Genomic DNA, 19397 nt, shown 5'->3' with positions numbered 1-19397 from the left:
CAACGTTTCCCATAGCAGACGGGATTTCTGTACCAACAGAAAGCAAGTCCACAGAACATGAAGTTTAATTCCTAGCATCTAGAAATCATTCCAACACAACTATGTCATTGCTTAACAACTCTAAATTGAAAATTAGAGCAGCACTGACATCCACGAGCAAAGTATGACCAAACCTTGAGGAAACCCACAGAATGGTGCCCCACAGTAGCGCAGGGTGCTGTTGAATCTCTCCTGGCAGACAGAAAAAGTCCCAAGAAAAGAAAAATGTTCCCAAAGTAGCTCACTCAGGAAGAATGTTCTCCTTCTCCGGAGGTTCAATGATTCTCAAACAGCAGTCTGCAAATTCAACAAATAACGGCTCCTGCATGTACTTTTTCATGAGGGAGCTTTTATCTTCTGCTTGATCGACTGTCAGCAGTAGCTGCCTGAGATGTGGATTCAGAAGCAAGCCTCTCAGTTCTCTTGATTCCCCTTAAAAAAAAAGAAAGAAAACCAGTACTAATCTCAAACAGTTACAAATGCGGTTGAGACCACCCTTATTTTTCGAATAAGCTTTCAAAGAGACACGGTGAAAGGCCAGATATCCGACATTTAAGTCTTTAAGGCCTTGCAAGGAGGCACACGACTGGGATAAGCCGCAGTGCTGCATGAAGAATTCACTGGACCTGCGAACACCTCTGCTCGCTTTGCCGAAGGCCCGCCGCCACCTGCACGCCCGGCTGACTGCTGACTTCTCGAGATTACCTAAAAGCTTGAGTTTCTGCAGCGGGACGCGGTCCTGCTCGTCACCCTCCGTCAGGATGTCCTCCACCGACCAGGGACTGTCTGCGGGCGAGGACGGCAGCGCTGCAGGGCGGGGGCCGGGGCGCCCCGCGCCCCAGAGCCCGCCCGTCCCACCTACCTGCCGCCTGCCCGGCCTGGCCGCCCGCCGGCCGCTCCCGCTCCGGCTCCCGCTCCGGCGCGCATCGCTCTGCGGGAGGAGGCGGCGTTAGCAGCGGCGCGGCCCGCCCGGAGCCCGCCCCGGCCCCGTCCCGCCGGTCACTCACCCTTGTGGGCCCTGCAGCACGGCACGGAGCAGCTGTGGGGCGAGAGGCGCCGGTAAGGGCGGGAGGCGGCCCCTCACCGGGCGGCCGCCGCCCCCGCCCCCCTCCCCCGCCCGGGCGGGCAAGGCCAGGCCGCGCCGCGCCGTCCCCCTCTCCCCCCATCCCCGCCGCCCGCCACCCTCCGCCGCTCCCCTGCCCGTCCCGGCCCTCACTAGGCGGCGGCGCAGCGCGGGCAGCGGTACTTGGCCGCCCCGGCCGCCCCGCAAACACCACAGGGCCGCGGTGCCCGCATGGCGCCCGCCGCTGCCCCGCTCCCGGCCAGCGGAGCGCCGAGCGCCTCCACCCAGGCTCGCTAGTCCACCGCCGAGCGGCGGGCGGGGCGGGGCGGGGCGGGGCCGAGCGCGCGCGGGGCGCGGGCTCCTCCCCGGGGCCCGCGGGTATTTTATATATATACACTTATATATCTAATATTACTTATATACATTTATATTTATATATTTTTATATAGCTGTTATTAAAGTCTTATTATTTATATATCTATATATAATTATATTTAGTATATGTACTACAATATTACATATAAATATATAAAATACATAAGACATATATTAATTTCATATTAGTTATTTATTATATATAATGCATATATTGAAATATAATTATTATTTTCTCTCTCTCTCCTCTTGAGGGTGTTCTGGCCGGATTCCGGATGTCACCGCCCTTTTGAAAGGCCAATCCCTGCAACTGACAGCGATGCGTTACATATTCCGGCCGTCACATGTCACCTTGCCAATGTCAATGTGGAGGTGAATAGAAATCGTATCGGATGATAAATATCACGGAATAAAACCACCCCCAGGGTGATCTTTACCATCTGCCCCGTGGTAAGCTTTGGTTGAATCGCCTGTTATTAAGTTCAGGTTTAAAAGCATTCAACCTAGTGGGAATGCTGCCCCTAAGGGGACAGACATTCAGTTTTTAGCCAAATGCTTCTTGGGGCCGGTGGTGACGGAGTTAACAGAAAACACTTACAGAACAGTGCTGTTCAGGAGGCAAAAATGGAGCCAGATTTATCTTGCCCGAGTTACATTATCCATTTAAAGAATTCATTTTAATTACGTATCATTTAGTGCCATCCATTTCCTTAAATGTGTGAATTTTAACTCAGATGAAAGAAATTCTCCCAGAGTTCTTCAATATAAAGTAGCACAGAAGAGGGGTTTTACAGCAATAAACATAAAACACGGATTTGTTAACGTAATGGCACTTGCCCATATCTAACATTAGTGGGTGAGCCTGCCTCTTACACAAAACACACTTTTTTCTCATACACACTCAGGAACAGCTTAACGGGATTTTGTTCTTAGTTCGCTCAAGCCTTTTGAAATGTAGAAACAATAATAACAAACCAACAAACTGGAAGGAAATACCTGAAAACTCCAGCCTGTACCTGAAGGGCTGATTTTGGCTGGACTGTACGCGTGTGCGTTTCATGAATGTGAAAACAGTATCACGGTATGGATTAGCGTATCGCTGTGATACCACTGACCAGTGTTTGGGCATACTTTAAAACCAGAAAGATGATCTCGTCTCACCAGGATCAATAGATCAAGGCTTCCAGATTGGTAACGGTGCAAGAGAGAAGAAATTTCAGCATTGAGATTCTTCTAGAAAATATCCCTGTATCAATATATATATAAAATGTTATATTATAACTAAGAAGAAGGATTCATCTCTGCTAGGATCTGACAAATTAACTATTCAGTGGCCAATTTCTTTTTTGGAGAGGAAAGGGGTAAGACATTTTCCTTTTACAAAATACTCGGTCTTAATATTTTTATTTTGTTTTGTTTAGTACAGGCAACTTGACTGCAGTTCTGATACTGAAGAATTCAAGTGAGGTTTTCTCCTAGCATGCTGCAAATTTCAAAAGCCATGGGCTCAAGAGTACCTCTACTTATAAGCAGAAATATGAAAAGCATAGTCACAAACATCTCACAAAAACGCGCAATCCAGCTACATACTGCAGTTAAAATTACAACAGTAAACCAGCACCGAGTGCCCCCATTAATAAAGAGATTCGTCAAGTATTCAAAAGTATGATTTGACTGACCGTAAATGAGAAAGTATAATTACATTTCCCCCACACTACTGAGAATTTTCTAGCCATTTAACTGTCTTCAAAAACATAAAAGCAATACAAAAAGGATGTGAATCCCAGCAGCAAAGCGAGCACAACAGAAGCCTATCTCCAAATGCAAAGTAAATATGGCTAATGGAGTTATTTTTATCTCCAAGCAAAACAGCTCTCCTGTTCCCATTTAGAGGCTAGACAAACGAGGCACACACCCCAGACCACTTGGCGAAGGAAAGCTGCAAACCACCGCAACGCTGCGCGCGATTCACTGGCTACCGAAGGCTATGAAAGCTGCTGAGAGAAGCCACAAAGCTCCAGCCCACCCCGCGCCTCCCCGCGCTGGTTTCTGCGCCCCAGAGCTGTCCCCACACTGGATGCTGAACCCCCCCCGGCAGGAATCTGGCCTCGGATCAGATCTTTCTCCAGCTACATTGACTAGCTCAGGCAAGCCAGCAGTCCTGGACCAAGGGCAGTCCTGGCTAGATGTTCTCAATGGTGCAGGCTCGGACACGGTTGGTGGAGAGGCATTTCAGAGCCTTGAGTTTAGCCCCCAGAGTTTTGGCTTTCAGGGTGTATATTATGGGGTTTCCCAAACAGTTCATGGTTATCAGCATAGCCGTGCAGTTTCGAAAGATGTAGACGCCTGGGTAGAGATCGATGTGGCACTGATGGTTGGTTGCGTCGAATATGACTCCTGCAAAAAAAGGAGCGTAGGAGATCAGCGCCAGGAGCCAAATAAAAATGCTCGTTCTGGCAACCTGGATTTCAGCTGATTTGTAGGTGCCCGTAGCTTGTCCACATGCTTTCATTCTCAGCTTTCTTTTCCTCAAGATGATAATGATTCTAAGGTAAGTGAACAGAGGTATAATAAAAGCCACCACAACATTGGGAATGGCGATGAAGATGAGGTAGTCGACGCAAAACGGACTGTAGAGGACAGAGAGATTGTCTTCCATATGCAAGCAGTTCCACCCCATCAACGGCAAGCAGCCCAAAAAGAAAGCAAGGACCCAGTTAATTAAAACTACAGCTATGGAATGGTTTCTAGCAACCCTGAATCTTGTCCTCATGCTTTCAGCCACAGCCAGATAGCGTTCAATTCCAATGCTTACCAAGTTATAGATGGTGGATAAAATAGACATAGTATATAGGGCATAAGGTGCGAGCATATCCTTGGATCCAAAGATTGTAATGTCAGGATTGGTGATGAACAGCATTGAAATCCAAAAGCCAGAAAAGCTGGTGAAGAGATCAGACAAAGCCAAATTGCAGAAGAGTATAGAGATCGGCTTGTGCAGATCCTTCGTCGCCATTCTGGTGAAGATGACTGTGCAGTTGAAGATGACAGATGCTATGTTAATGGTCAGTTGAGGGATGCCCAGTGCAAGTACTAAATAATGACTCCAAATTTTAGTATGGTTAGCAGAGCAGTTTGGGTATCCATTCATGGTGGAAAATCCTACTTTCAACCGTTAACGTGGTCTGCTTTACTCATCCCATATTCCGTAAGAGACAATACTACATGAGTGTTACTGCCGCCTTGTTCTCCAGGCGAAGAATGAATCCTGACACACAGCTTCTATTGCCAGATCTTCATCCTGACAGTGGGTTAAACTTTAACCACTCGTGTTTTTAAATATTTGGGTTACCAACTCAGGGCTCAGCCAATTACCTTTAGGTTGCTAGGGTAGCCAAAAGTGGAAAATGTATTTACTACTATACAGATGATCTGCTTAAAGCAATCTTCATCAAGAGCAAAATCTGGCTGGTTCTTGTGAAGGCGAATGATTGCATCAGTAGTTTAAAAGTCTTTAAGGAGATTCTAAAATGGACTGAATGTGAATTCAGCTTTAATTCACAAATAAATTAAATGGATAAAGGGTTAGAGAGCCAGAAAATGAAGAGCAGGTATTTTTTTGTTTTGGAGTATGTGATAGATGAAACTCAGAGAACATCATCACTCTTGTGTCACTAACCTGGACCCCAGTTAAGTGGGGATGTAAGTCCTAATTCCAGATCAACTCTAGTGGCATCACAAAGCTTCTAAAGTGCTCAAGACTGAGCAAGAGGCAACAGAAACTAGTCATTCACTGTCTCTTGCTTACAGTTACTAACTGATGCAGCCAACAGTGGTTGTTTTTCTAAGCACAGTTAGATCTTATCTACAGAACAACCCCCAGACTTGTAAGCAAAACCATACGATGAACAGCAGCACGTCAAAGGGGATCCAAAAAGGCCAGAGTCCCTGTCTCCACAGATGCTCTTGGGCTTGGGCCCACAGAAATATCTCCGTATGGAGTACTGGAGTAGCCAGAAGTTGTCAGAATAAACCTGAAATTGTATGGCCTTTTTTACTCCTGTGTAAATCAGGGGTACTGCTAAAAAAAAGAGAGATGCATTTAATGAGCTGTTGAATTAACTTAATTTTCAAACAAGGACACACAGGAGAATGGCTTAACCTTTTAGCAGATTAATTGTATTGGGGACTTAAGGTGCCTAAGCAGTTCTGAAAATGCCTTTTTTTTTCCCACCTTCATTCTTGGATGAGAATATAGCTAGAAAATGAAAGTCATCTGTACTCATACCTTGGTTAGGGGACATTTTGTTTTTGCTTATTTAAAGTTAATGTGTAACTTGTACATTACTAAAACAACATGATATGTCTTTTCTTTCTCTGTCTTTTTAAAGGGAAATGATTTTTGAGAACTAGATTTCAGGTACTTGAGACCTGGGGGGAAAAGGCTCTTTGGCCATACATTCAATGCTAGGAGACAGCAGAGGGCACTGCTGGAGCAAACAATACAGTATGTAGTGGGCAATATGGGGATTTTAAACAGCGAGCAGTACATCAGTATATCAATAAGAACAGCACCATGGATATGTTTTCTACGCAGAAGCGGCTGCTTTAGTTTGCTGACGCTGAGTGTGGGTCGCCTCTGTGTCACCCCACGTTTTGTTCAAAATGCCCCTCACAAGAAGAAATCTCCAACGTGCTCTGGCTGCTGCCTGGCGTCTGTCTGCAGCTGAGCAGCTTTCCTTTAGCAAAATTATACAGGTAAAGCCACGTTACTTACAAAGCTATTCTGATTTAATTTATTTTTTACTGTTACCCTAACAAAGGTTTAATTTGTATTAGTAACATTTTTTTACCATGATATTGCAAAGCAGCTCAGCTAAGTTAATGGGCTTTCCACATTCAGTGCTGACATCTGATCGTTATAGCAGCAATTCCAGCTCTAGAACTGTAAATCTGTGAACGATATGATAGCACTGCCAGAATTTACAACATAAGAAATTCATGCTAAAATGTTGAGCTTAAAAAGGAAAATCCTGTAGCTTCTTTTTTCTATTAAATTGGATTGCATGAAAGTATACACAGGTTAGCGTGCAATTAGTAGTACACAATTATTATATACTAGAAATATGTTTTGCAAATAAATAATAGGTATTTCAGATGGTCACAAGGAGGTGCAAATAATGATTATATAGAAATAAGGGCTGAGACTTGATTAAACAAGTCTGCTGGTGTATTAATACCCTATAAAATATTCTTCTCAAAGTGTCACAGCTAAACCATTCTTTGCACACCCTCATCCACCTCATTTAGACGTGTCGACCACACGTTTGGTGTGAGGTTGCTACTGAACAAGGGCTCTACTCTTTCTGTCACCTTGTCAGTGCCAGCACCACAAGTCATCAAATCCTTTTAGCCACAGCAGCTGTGCCTGGCAAGCATACCAGCCTAGCTCGTACGTTACCTGCACACCAGCAAGCAGGTAGCGCACAGCGCAGGTGAACGTCGGTCAGGAGTGGCAGGGGACACCAGACCAAGCCGCATGCACTCCTGGTCTTTTCTGACAGTGTTTTCCATGGCTCTGTGAACTGAGGGAGGGGCTGAGGGCTGCGACGAACAGCAGGCTATCCACAAAGTAGAACATCTTTAAAAATATCCTAGTTACTAAGGAGAGTATATCCGTGAACTTGGACTCCGAAGTGCCCTAGATATTCCTGAAAATGCTACTTGAAATTTCTCTAATTCCAAAATTTGGTGGTCAAGCATGAGACATTGAACAACGTGAGATCAGAATGTAATTAAAAATAATACCAAGTAGTATAAATAGTTCTTCACAAAAGCTTTGTAATCTTATTTACCTAATATAATTGCATAAAAATTAGCATAATGTTGCTAATAATGTTGCTCCTCTAATCAGAGGAGACAATATTATTGTGGAAAACGCTTTTTTATTGGGCTTCAATATACAGAAAACCCCAGATTTGTATATTCCAACCCTCTGTAATAAAGTTTGAGCTCTCAAACACGGATGAAGAGTAGTTTGAATGGAAGACACTGTGTGAGACTACATAGCTAAATCTCTACGTATAACAATCTCAATTTAAGGGTATTCTCACAGTCCCATGATCTGGGAATTTTGCAGTCTGTCTTGTACTTATTCTCAGAACAGATCTGTGAGGAAAGAGTGTTACCTACATTTTAGACGTGGGAAAAGAACAATCGCATTATTTGCTTAAGATTTGCCGAAGTCCAGTACAGAGGAAACCGAATCTAATCCCCTATATCTCAGGCTAACACTTTAAACACTAGCTGTACCTTGCTGTTGGCAAGAGTTTGACTGATATTTGTCTAGATTTCACCTTCTACAACACTTTTTAGTCCTATAGTTATTTTTATATTTCTTTATGTGAATGTCCAAATTGCTATTGTTTTTATATTTTTCATGTGTAAGAACTGACATTATTTTGTGTAGAATCTCAAAGTGCAATAAAAATTATCTGATGATTATGCCTGTGGAGAAGACAATAATCACGGAACATGTGGAAGAGACTGAGAAAGAGACATGAGGAGCTTCAGGCTGAGTTTTTAATGACCATTCATTTCAAGTGGCTATTGTGGAAAAATCTAACTTCGCATGAGCTTGCAGTTTCAGAAGTGCTCATAACCTGCAGCTCTCAGACTTCAACAGGAATCACAAGTGCCCAGCAGCTCTCAGAATAACAGGCCCCAGCTGCAGCATGCCACAGCTGATTTCAAAACAGGAAATTAAGTTCAGGAGCTGAGAGTCTTAGTTCCGTGCCGTAACCCTTGGACAACATACACTTTTACCTCAGCATGATGCAACAGCAATTCTCGATGTCCTTTATGGTGATAATACACTGGGAAACTTGAGTTATGCCTGAAACTGCAGGAGAAAAAGCTGCACCCATGTCATGAAAATAAGAACTTTATAGCACAATTAAGCTACGGATAATTTGGCGTTACTGTCGAAGTCATGTACATGCACTATACACACGGGAAGAGCAAGGCATTGAAAGGATAAAGGATTTCACTGTTCTCGTTTCTTTCCTGTCACATTCTTCCTGAACTCACGTCCAATTCCTACCCCCATTCTTGAAACACCAGACCTCGTCTGTTGTGAAACGCAACAGTTCAGCTTTCTGCTCAGTTGCCCCTGCTCTCCAACTACACCCTTTACCAAGCTGCCGGCAGTGCACAACCTGAGCCAAAGAAGGGCAAGTGACACGCAGCTTGGCTAAGTATTGAGGAAGATTAATTCCTGCTCGCCATGACCTTCAGCAGAACCTTGAGACAAGAATACCCATCTGCTCAGTCTTTCAATGGGCATCATGAGGCCTGCAAATAAGAAACAGTCAGGAAAGGGAGTAATACAAATAAGGAACCTTTTTATCCAATTTATGTTTTAATTTATGCAGATTAAAGTCTTCCTTTTTGGAGAGGAAGACACAAATAAGATGTATGATCTCCTTCCAAGATTTTTCTGAGATGTTTTCAAAACAGAGAGCTCTCCGCCCCTCCTCCACCCGTTCTCTTTGAGGAATTTTTGCCTCACAGGTTTGGAGTTATCTGACGTCCCAGCTATGCTTTCATGGCCCTCACTAGGAACATGAAGCAAAGACAATCATCAGGCTTGAATGTCTCCGACTGCTGTCTAGCATTATGTTAGCTACAAGCCACAAAATAATGGCAAGGACAGCTTGCTGCAAGGACACCGCCCCCCCCCCCCCCCCAAGCAGGCCCTCCCCCTGTCTACGCAGAGCCTGAACATTCCTCTGAGATGCCAGAACTGTTATTTTCACCTTTAAGGAACTTGCATTATGCTTTTAAAAGGGAGACAAACATTGATAAATACCTGAGATGAAGGTTGTATGGTAAACGAAGCCCTCTACAAATAATTCATAAGTGAGGAAGCCAGAATGCATCTTATGCCTTTAGACATGAAACGGTCCACATAAAGGGCATCTTCCTTCTGAACTAAACAACTACAGACGCACAGTGAGGACTCTTGTTACAAGAAAGCAATGGTCAGAAATGTGTGTGCTTCAAACCAGACAGGCTGTAAACACTCAGAGCTAAACGTACACCTTAGAGGCGCACATCCTTCAGAATAGGTCTGCATAAATCTAGGAAGTGTTGAGTTGCACACTGCTAGTGTTTCATCACTCGTCAAATGAACACTATTCATCCACATAAAGAATAGTGCTTGACATAAATACTGGGAAAAGGAGAGAAGTTCAGCTTTACTAATGATGACATCATAGAATACAGGGTCTAATCCTCAGGTACAGCCTAAAATAGGGTGCAAGCAGTTAGCATCAAAGATGAGATGAGCAGAAGGCCAAATAAAAAGCCATTGCAAATGCTTCTAGCTATTCCATGGAAATGACCTTGTATTAGAACAAGGTTCCCAACAGAGCAGACTCAGGGAGCATCATAGCCAGCCCACATTTTCACATGAAAGGTGAAGACTTAATGTTTTTGATTCACCAACAGCTACAAAATTCCACATTTCCTGTTCAGTGGTGAGGGAACTCTAACGAAGAAAATTACAACCCACAACTAAACAAAGAGCACTTAGTGTGTTCTCTCACTCTGAAGGGTAGGTTTCCCAATCACCAATCACTAACCACGACATTCATCTGTGTTTTCAGTTTCTTGGAAGCGCTTCCCTCTCCCACTGCAGGGACAATTCGTCCCAGGTCAGCTCATCTCTGAACAGGATTTGGTGTCAAGTCAGTCGCACCCTCACAAGCCTTAGATCTTCCTTCTAAGAGCGATAACCCAGCCTCTCAGCACAAAGAGCTGTGCCACCGCCTTGACTTTGACTGGGACTCTTATGCACTTGTACCATGGAGTCAGACCCAGCCAGCTCTCATCCCCTCCTGCCTGTGCTGCTGGGGCACGGGGGGACTGCAGCCATTCAGCTGGAAGGCTAGGAACAGCCCTGGACTTCCTCCCTTCAGCACGTGGTAGGATCATTTGGCTCAGACACATGCAAGCTTCATCAGCCGTCACGTCAGCCCCTCCGAACTTTCTGTGAAGGCCCTTTGGTAACAGCAGGCTAACATCAGATCTCACGCACTTCAGAAACCAGGCTAGGGGGGAACATCTCCAAAACCTTCACTGCTGTGGCTCGCAAGGCCGCAAACTAAGTGCAGTTTTCACTGTTTCTGATATTCCCTCCTGCTCTTACCTATCCTGTAGGTATCATTATCCTGTAGCAACAATCATTATGCCAGAAAAAAATAGCCTTGGGTTCAGTGATCTGCAGTAGACTCCCTGCACAACTTTGTCTCTTAGCTTCTCTGACTGAGATCCTCATCTGTATTTAGGTTCAATGTCCAAAGGCCTTTATGCAAAACTCACCTGCAGTGCAATTTCTTTAAAAATTATTCCTAGGTGCAAAGATGACATTGAGACATTGAGAACCGATAACCAAGCACCTGTCAGGTAAGTTTCTTCAGACAAAAAAAGGAGATAACATGATGACTGCCCTGCTTATTTAGACTACAGACTTTATAAGGAAAGGTAATGTCTTTCCCTGAGTCTGCCTTCACTTCCTAGCACAAATAAAGACTTAGTTAACATGACTGCAGTGCAATTTATTACTACTTTAATAATGAGAGTCTGGAAGATTGTCAAAAGAGGAAAAAAAAGACCAACCAACCAACCCCCAAACCAAGAAGCCTGAATTTCAAGATCAAAATTTCTAACCCTCAGATTTTTCACTCCTAAACAGATGGTTTCTAGCAGCCTCGTAGCTTTCAGAGAGCTAAACACAAATAGAGCAAACCAAAAATTAACCGAAGAGCTTCGGTTCAGCTCCCCCGCTGAAGACCATCCCCAGAAAAGAAAAAAAGAAAAGCCCAAGAGTAACATGTCTTGTAGATGCCCTTGAAGGCTGTCACCACCTGACACCGCCACGTTCACGCCCCTGTTTCTCTCTACGTGCTCAGCATGCACCTTGCTTAGATAGCTCCACCGAGACTGCCAGACTAGGAAGTTAAAAAATGCAACAAATTCCCTTATTGTTCTTGTCACTGCAGTAACTGTTTATCTTAGCACCATGTGCTAGGCAAATCATCGCCTGTTCATGCTTTAGTCTACCTAATCCAGGATGGAAAAACACTACCCAGCAAATCTTCATTGTTGGAACGTTATTTATAGCCACCCTTTTTATGAATAAAGGACTTGCTCATAAGTCAGCTGTCAGATTTCCCATCGTTTTTACAGGTCCTGATCCTGTGTGACCCTACTACTAACAGCAGGATGGCTGCACTCTTCACCTGGGAGCCTGCAGCTGTTGGTAAAGGCAAGGAGCACTTTCTTGGCTCCTTTTTTTCAATTCAGCCCTTGCTGGATGACTAGGCTTGCTCAGTGCTGCCAGTATAATGCCACTTCACTTTGTTCACCCTTTCATGGAGGAGCACTGGCTCGAGCATCCTGTGCTTCTTGCATCTCCGTGGACAGACAGACATTTGGGGAAGAAGAAGTTGCACTCCCTCTACTGTTTTCCTCAGCTGTATCAAAATCCAACCCCTAATGAAAAGATGAAAATGTGTCTGTAATAGAGACTATAGAGCAAAAAGTAGCAATGCCACTTTTCTGTACACACCTCTGTTTGTTGAGCATAAAGCCTGGGCTGCCACTGAATCAGACCCATGGAATTAAAGCATTCAGACAGGAAAGCAAAAGAACAGGGAAAAAAAGAAAAATCTGCGTATATTATACTGTAGTACCAGAAGCAGGAAAGTTAAGAAAAAGTACTATTAAAAAAGAAAAAAAAAAGGACAACAAAACCCCAAACAAACAAAAAGTGTGCTCTCAGTTAATTCACTAAGTGCAAAAGCATATATAAGCAAGGTGGTGGCATGCCACCTAATAAACATTCCCTGTTACTGCACACAGAGGTCTCATTTTCCAGCCTCACAAATCTACTCCAATCCTGCGCAGCTCCTCAGAGGGTTGCAGGGTAGGGATGGAGGGGTGTGAGGGAGCTGGGTTTTTGTTTGTTGCATTGGGTTTTTTTGAAGCAAAACACTAACCTTAATGCACACGTTCACAGTTAATCAAATGTCATGTGGGCTGTCAGAAAAAAAAGGTACCAGTAAATAAAAATGTAGCATTTTAGTAATAGGTTACTAAATGTGCATAGGTTCCAAAGTATCAGTTATTCACTACAGGCTACTTGCTTAGTGCTAAAAAGCCTGATTCCTTTTGCTGTTCATTTTGGAGGAATGAATAACTTCAGGCAAATCAGGAGAAATTACAAAGGGGAGGAGTTCACCTTCCTGGCTATGGCTTTCAGGTCTGTCCAGGACTACTTACTCCAGTATAAAACTGAGAGCAGAAATATGATCACATACTAAGAAGTCTAATCAATTCTGGTTTCAACACTGAGCCTATTTAAAATAGATAATGGAATTGCTGTTCCTTGTTCTGTTCTCTCTGCACATTCTCAAGACAGAGGCAGTAGGTAAGTCCGTGCCTGCTCTTTCTAACCCCATGTACCAAGGTTACTTTTATTTATGATTTGTTTCTGAGGATCAGTACATACAGTACAGACTCCCTAATTCTTCTATATGACAAATGGAGAATGTTTTGTTTATTTTTCTGCCTTTTATGATTTGTGGTAAAATATCAAGTATAGACTTTTCTCATGAATGAATGAGTGGTTTGGTTTTTTTTTTTTCACCTTTGGAGATTTTAATTGCTTTCCTCCTACAAGAAAAATCAATGAGGTTTGACTTCATCACTATAGTTAATTATATATGCAAATTTTAAAAAATCAAAACATAATTCATTTATCTGGAAACTTCTTAATACTTCAGATAGCTTATTTTAGTTTTCTGCTCGTATTGCTTTGCCATTTAGGATATAAGACAAAATTCTTATGGTTACCTACTGAGAAAGAAAGAACAATATGCCTTTGCTGCATTAGCCCAGCAGATCCATCTATTTTTGCAGTCTGTGCACTATGTACATAGTACACTATGCACTTACGATGACTAAATTAAATAGTGATCTATAATTAGTATTGAAAAATGCAGAAGGTATTTTTGTGCTTCTGTTAGATCAGCAATGCTATAACATTGAATAAATCACCTCTCCTATGTAAATATCAGCACACAGCCTCAAAATTAAAGATAAACACTGCAGTTCTTAATAGTAATGAAGGGTCTATTGTTTGCACTAAAATAGAGTGGACTGCATTAAGGGAAAAAAAAAGAGATACAGTATTATCAGAGGTATCAGAGGGAAGCACTGCACCAGGAGCCTATTAAAGGGACACGGTTTTAAAGCGGAGCAAGATTCAGTTGCCAGACTTAAAGTAACAGAGGTCTGAGCTCAGAAAGTGCCTTAAGGAACACAGTCCGCACACGGGGAAAATGAGGGTGGTGCCCACATTTTATTTCTCTGTTCTTAATTAACGCTCCATATCCATGACTCAGTAGGTTGCCTTTTCCAGATCCTTACCTGACAGTTCAAATACCTTCCCTCTTCTTCAGTCTGCAGTTTGTAGGTGTTCTGTCTCCAGAGGCTTCCCCCATGTGGTACAGACAAACAGAAACACAAAGAACCTTTGCTCTTCCAAAGTCTACAACTAGTGTCTGCTTGATATTTATTACTGACTGATTAACACTTTGCTAAATTTACTGCTCTATTAAGGGGTTTATTACAGGATCTTGAAAGACTATTTAGAAAACCCTTATGGGCTTTATTAAATTAGTATTAATAATCAGTGCTTTGGCAGTCAAAAGTAAGATAGGGAATGCATATAACACTTTTTGCTGCTTTTTTTCCAACCGTGATTATTTCCGCTTTCTTCCCTGAGGGTAGAGGCAAATTACTCAGTCATTAATGCAAAACAAACCTGCTCTCCCCTCCACCTTCTCTTCCAAACCTTTTCCTGAGGTAGAAGATTCACAGAACACATTATGCTAAGTTAAAGGCTAAAAAACATTTCAAGAAACCTCAATGTTTAAGAATCAGCCTAAATTATTTTTTGTTATATTTGGAAGATATCTTTTTTTAAAAAAAAAATAAAAATAAGGATTTCATGTCTATCTGACCACATTTCAGAACTAGCTTGAGTGATACCCACTTATCAGCTCATTTAACATACCTTCACCAGGGCTGTTTTTCTAATCTGGGCAGACTCATAATTCACCACACTTAAATTGTCAATATGACTGATTCACATTGCTAGTCTTTCAAATTGCTTTCAGCCTTGACCTGTCTTAATATCATAGTACCTATGTTTTAAAATTGTTACTAATAGTCCTTACGGGGCTTCGTAAAGAAACAAGCTTCATTATCCCCATTCTACAAAAGGGAAACTGAGGCACATTGGTGCAGCCACCTGCCCAGAGATCAGCCAGCACCAGGAAGAGAAACCATCTAGCTCGAATCTCTGTCCAGCTTCCCATTCACTGACTGACATGGATCTCATATAGTAATGCTCCATTTATAGCTGCACTTGACGCGCCTCAGATGGCTTGCTTGATTCCTTTGAGAGGTCAATGACCCTCTGGTACTGCTGTTAGACAAGCAGAAGAGAGGCAAAATGTTGGCGATGTTCCAACAGGAATATTGCAAACCTTTTGAGGGAGAGGTTTTATTAATAGTAGATTCAGTCCAGTGCCATCCAGAGAACAATTGTAGAGGCCCATATGTAAGTCCATCTAGAAGCTTTGTGGTGGGGTTACAGCAAGCTCCAAGTGTTACTGAAAAATAGTTTTCTTTAAGAGGAACGGAATGAACCCCAGCATGTTTTCTTTATCACAGACTGGGACTCAGCCATGAGAAGATGTTCTCCAACAGTCCATGCTTTAGTGCTCCAAAAGACTGATGTACGATAGAACATGATTCCTCGAATTTTCAATATTTCTACTTGCATACTTTTAACTTTCTCAAACATAAAATTTCCATAACCATGCTGGCACTGAAGTTGTCAGCATTAATCCTCAGCCTGACGTTTGCTCAGGGCCCTTCAAATACACAGTATACCTGATGTCTCTATAAGCAGCATAAAAAGAGATGCTTTAACTTCTTCCATTTCCAATTCTAATGGTATAGACTGCACACATACTTATATTTGTATTTCAAATACATTTTAGAGTTGGAAAAATTGGGATGCTGGTGCACTTAGATACGTTCTGGCGGAAAAAGTTGCACTTTCAGTTTTTTAAGAAAGGAGAGTAATAACTGCAATCTAAGACCTAGAACACATGGAAAAGGCAGGAAAACATAGCTGCTTTAGGCAGAAGTCCATAGGCGCTTCAGGAAATATGGATTACCTGAATTTTCCTCTCTCCACCCACCTAATCCAACAAATGAGTAAATATAACTGACAAGTTATCACTGTCATTATCTCAAAGTAGTAACCTCGACTATCTCAGAGCAGGCAGACTTTTGATCTCAAGTTATGATCTTTATGCAGGATACATTGCTTTGGGCTTCCTTCTCTTTCTTCCTTGCAATCATTCAAGCTGCCAAAATAGATTTAAAGGCTTATCTGGGTCTGCCTACCATAATCCATACATATCAGTGTGTGCCATCATTGTCAGATCCACTGTATGCAAGAAGAAACAAGAGCTGACATTTGTCAGGTTGCTGAGTGTGCACTGAGAGCAAGGGATACCACTGATTCTGCTCTGTGCTCTCCCCAGCCTGTACAGCTGTGCAAGCTGCTCAAGGGGCTTCGGAAGCAGAGGGTTTTCTAGCTTTATCATCTGTGCTGAACCAGTAGCAGCACTTAGTACTTACTATCTTTGAAACTCTGAAATTTTTTTACTAATGAACTTTCCCATTAAATGTGGATCCTGCAATTAAATTTTAGCAAATGAACTCTATAGGAGGGACTGTTATGGTGAACAGAGGTTTAGCCACTGTCATATTCACTGTCATCTATGGCTTACGGTTAGAGGGGGTTTATGGCTGAGAGAGGAGTGGACACAGACTGCTTGACCAGGATATCTAAGGATGCAAATCCTGTAATCTCAGAGTACACATATTTCCACAGCTCATGATAAGTGGTAAGTGGTAAGACATTGTAACAATTTCATTCTCACTCTCTCTGTGACACTAAAACTCATCAAAAGACAGAAAAGCGCTTGTGGCAGAGCAGCAGATGAGACAGTGGAGCCAGAGAGCAGCTCTTCGGTTGGCTGTAACAGCCTGCTTCATTTTGAGGGGTAGAGAACTAAGCCCAGCAGGCAGAGAAACAATACTGTGTATCACTGGAAGAGTCCTGAAAGGCAGCTACAAGCCAGTATTAGAGTCGTATATGGAATAGGCTTTGAAATGTTTTTAACTTCTTACATTTCTGCAGCCTGCCAGGCATGGTATCCAGATGCATCTGTGTTGCACAAATGGATAAATTTGTGTCAGAACTGGGATGCCTTGATTCTCTTCACATTAGTGTACGTGTGTAGTTATTCCAGAATATCTACTGTGCAGTCACGCCTTGCTGTGATCTGCATTCATCTCCAGGTCTTGGCTTCCTCTTAAAGAATTACACATGTAAGCGTTATGAGATCGCCTCCGCTGTCTCCATCGCAAATGAATCCAACAACTGCCCCTCATCCCCATGCGTGACTTCCAAACTGCTGAGGAGTGATTGCATGTAGCATGTAGTGACGAATGACTGATACCACAAATGCGATGAATCCTGCTTTGCTTTATCTATGCTGCGCCTAAGTCAGCATACACCTATGTGATGCCTTGTAAGGCATCGAGGTTCTTGAGCAGACAGATTATTTACTAGGCCGATGCATCCAAGGCGTCACAGCTCCAAGTTCAAAAATCATGGTTCACTAGCTTGCAGCCTGTTTCTGGTGGCATGCAATGAGTGGGCAATTTTCCACGTACACAGTGGAACCAATCATGTTATTAATGCTCCATTTAAGGACCAGCCTGACTAGTGCGAGTACACTACATTGTCATCAATTTGTATTAACTCCCCGTTTAGCTGACCTCATGCAGAACTGCAATGTGCTGCATCACCTCGTCCTTCTCCAGCATCCAAGCCAGGGTGCTTCCCTGCTGCTTTTCCCTTCAGCTCTGGGGGAGGGAAAGGAGCAGGGTAGAAGGCATACATAGGAGCCCTATGCAGGTGACAAGCGACATTACTTCAGCTTAAGAATTACTCTCTCCTATAGCAAAAGGTATCAGCATAAGAACTGGATCCCTTACGTGCTGCAAGTTCTGCATTGTGATATTTAAGAGAACTGGAGTCACGATTTCTCCTAGTCCTTACATTTAGATTTTGAAGCCTAGAAGCAGAAAAACAGTTTCAGAGACAGGCACTGCTGTGAAACACCTTTCTCTTAGCTGTCCAAATAACCAGCACAAACCTTTAGGTCTTCAAGACATGCTGCAAGGCCCAGTTCCTCAGCTAGGTGTCTGCCTCCATGCAAAGAGGCTTTTTCCCCCCGTTTGCGGCATAGCAGAAGATGCTTTGTTATGCTGCAGAATATATCTAATGGTCTGTTATTAGATTTTTAGTCACATTTCTAGACATAGGATCAATCTTCATAAACCCAGCACAAACGACTACAAAAGGACAGTTAAAGCCACAAAGTAATTTGTTCAAATTAAATTTTAAACATACTAAAAAAGGGATTTCTGAATTTTATTTGACACCGCCTCCGCTGTAAACAAAGCAAAGCAAAATACCCCACAGAAGCAAATCACCTTAGCCCTGGATACTAATTTTCTGTTAAAGGCCAGCTTCCTTCTTTGATACAGCAGATTTATGAGGACACATGTATATGACAGAGGCTACAACAATATCACAGATCACAGCTAAAAACCTTTTCCTCACTCTCTGACACAAAGGAAGTAGTTTGCAAGTGTTTATAGGGCATATCTAGAACCCTCCAATCTCTTTGGATTTTTCCTTTAGTTTATATGTGTTACAAAGACCTCATTGAGCATGTGATTTATGTATACATGTGCAAATTATAAACACTGTGCTCAAATCAGATGTGGTTACTTGTAATTCTTCGCTACTACAATAAAGCTTATTTTCAAGGCTAATTCCCCATAACATCTTGGAATGTACATACATACAGATGTGTATCATTATGAAAAATAACATTTCCAGGTAAAAGTGAATAGAAAAGAGGCGAATGATCACAAACATTTGATTTTACATGGTTAGAGATACACAAATCTATAAGTACATATTTGGAACTGATTTTGCCTGCCAAAGTAGTTGATCAGGACATCCTGAGGATGCTTAAGAATATATAGACTTATGTATATATGCTCACTTTGTGTTCAGCAATCTCATTAATTAGAAAGGCAGACTTAGACTCCACTTGCTAAGTTGCTTTGTCTTTTGTACTAAAGATAATAGGTTTCACAAAGCAAGCTAAAAATAGAACGAGCCCAACACAAACCAAAGCTAAAAATACACCGCATGCAAAACTAGCTTTTACTGTTTTCATAGAAAAGGCCAGCCTTCGCTCTGCTGCAAAGCTGGTGGTTACAACAGATTTTAGGGATGGGTTTGAAACTGGTGGGCGCTACAGCAGTAACGAGAACTGTGATATATTCAGGGCAGCCTGGGCCTTCTGAAAAGCAGCAGTGCCGTGGAAGCACTACCAGCTGCTTGTCTCAGAAAAGAACAGATTGTCAGCAAGGACATGGCTGAAAGAGGGTGATGAGAGATCTAAAGGGGAGTCAGGAGTGAGAGAGAGAAGGGATTTTAACTAAAAAGCAACAGAGGATATTCCTACTGGTGGTCTCAGTACTTCAGGCTGTTAGTGGCATAAAGGCCATTCACACTTCAAGAGATTAAATATAGTTAATAAAAATCACTAACTGTCACATATAAAATTAATAGGTTTCCAACCACTTTATCCAGAAGGACAACAACTGTTTTAGTAACACT

General features: G+C 42.6%; 3 protein-coding genes across 5 annotated transcripts in view; 1 reads left to right on the top strand and 2 right to left on the bottom strand.

The window, feature by feature from the left end:
- Positions 1–47: 47 nt before the first annotated feature.
- On the bottom strand, positions 48–1418 carry ZNHIT3 (zinc finger HIT-type containing 3). 2 transcript variants are annotated; one of them, XM_064467750.1, is made up of 5 exons: positions 1256–1412; positions 1047–1078; positions 902–970; positions 745–825; positions 48–471 (listed from the first exon to the last, which is right to left on the bottom strand). In XM_064467750.1, the coding sequence occupies exons 1-5, from the start codon at positions 1333–1335 to the stop codon at positions 281–283; spliced, it is 453 nt and encodes a 150-aa protein (XP_064323820.1). In that variant the 5' UTR covers positions 1336–1412; the 3' UTR covers positions 48–280. The 2 variants fall into 2 exon arrangements, with proteins under 2 accessions (XP_064323820.1, XP_064323821.1); XM_064467751.1 differs by lacking the exon at positions 745–825 and having other exon boundaries at positions 1256–1418.
- Positions 1419–2865: 1447 nt separating this feature from the next.
- Positions 2866–9180, bottom strand: LOC104042469 (lysophosphatidic acid receptor 1). The gene has a single exon (XM_064467747.1). It carries the CDS (start codon positions 4626–4628, stop codon positions 3660–3662), a length of 969 nt encoding a protein of 322 aa, XP_064323817.1. The 5' UTR covers positions 4629–9180; the 3' UTR covers positions 2866–3659.
- A 3560-nt stretch (positions 9181–12740) lies between these two features.
- The window catches only part of CA4 (carbonic anhydrase 4), a 19074-nt gene continuing 12417 nt past the window's right edge, over positions 12741–19397 (top strand). The window contains exon 1 of one of the 2 annotated variants that reach the window (XM_064467749.1): positions 12741–12971. In XM_064467749.1, coding sequence (XP_064323819.1) covers positions 12914–12971 — 58 coding nt within the window. In that variant the 5' untranslated portion in view covers positions 12741–12913. The remainder of the gene's footprint in view (positions 12972–19397) is intronic. The other variant, XM_064467748.1, reaches the window with a different exon arrangement.

The sequence above is a fragment of the Phalacrocorax carbo genome, chromosome 17, assembly GCF_963921805.1.
Source record: "Phalacrocorax carbo chromosome 17, bPhaCar2.1, whole genome shotgun sequence".
Lineage (NCBI taxonomy): Eukaryota > Metazoa > Chordata > Aves > Suliformes > Phalacrocoracidae > Phalacrocorax > Phalacrocorax carbo.
The sequence above is the reverse complement of the archived record's forward strand: the minus strand, read 5'-3'. Positions and strand labels throughout refer to the sequence as shown.

Excerpts from the sequence above, each read along its gene's own strand:
- LOC104042469 (XM_064467747.1), bottom strand. The coding sequence starts at position 4,628 with ATGAATGGATACCCAAACTGCTCTGCTAACCATACTAAAATTTGGAGT.
- ZNHIT3 (XM_064467750.1), bottom strand. The coding sequence starts at position 1,335 with ATGCGGGCACCGCGGCCCTGTGGTGTTTGCGGGGCGGCCGGGGCGGCC. Across the intron at positions 971-1,046 it reads GTGCTGCAGGGCCCACAAGG|AGCGATGCGCGCCGGAGCGG; the intron begins GTGAGTGACCGG and ends CTCCTCCCGCAG. Across the intron at positions 826-901 it reads CCAGGCCGGGCAGGCGGCAG|ACAGTCCCTGGTCGGTGGAG; the intron begins GTAGGTGGGACG and ends CCTCGCCCGCAG.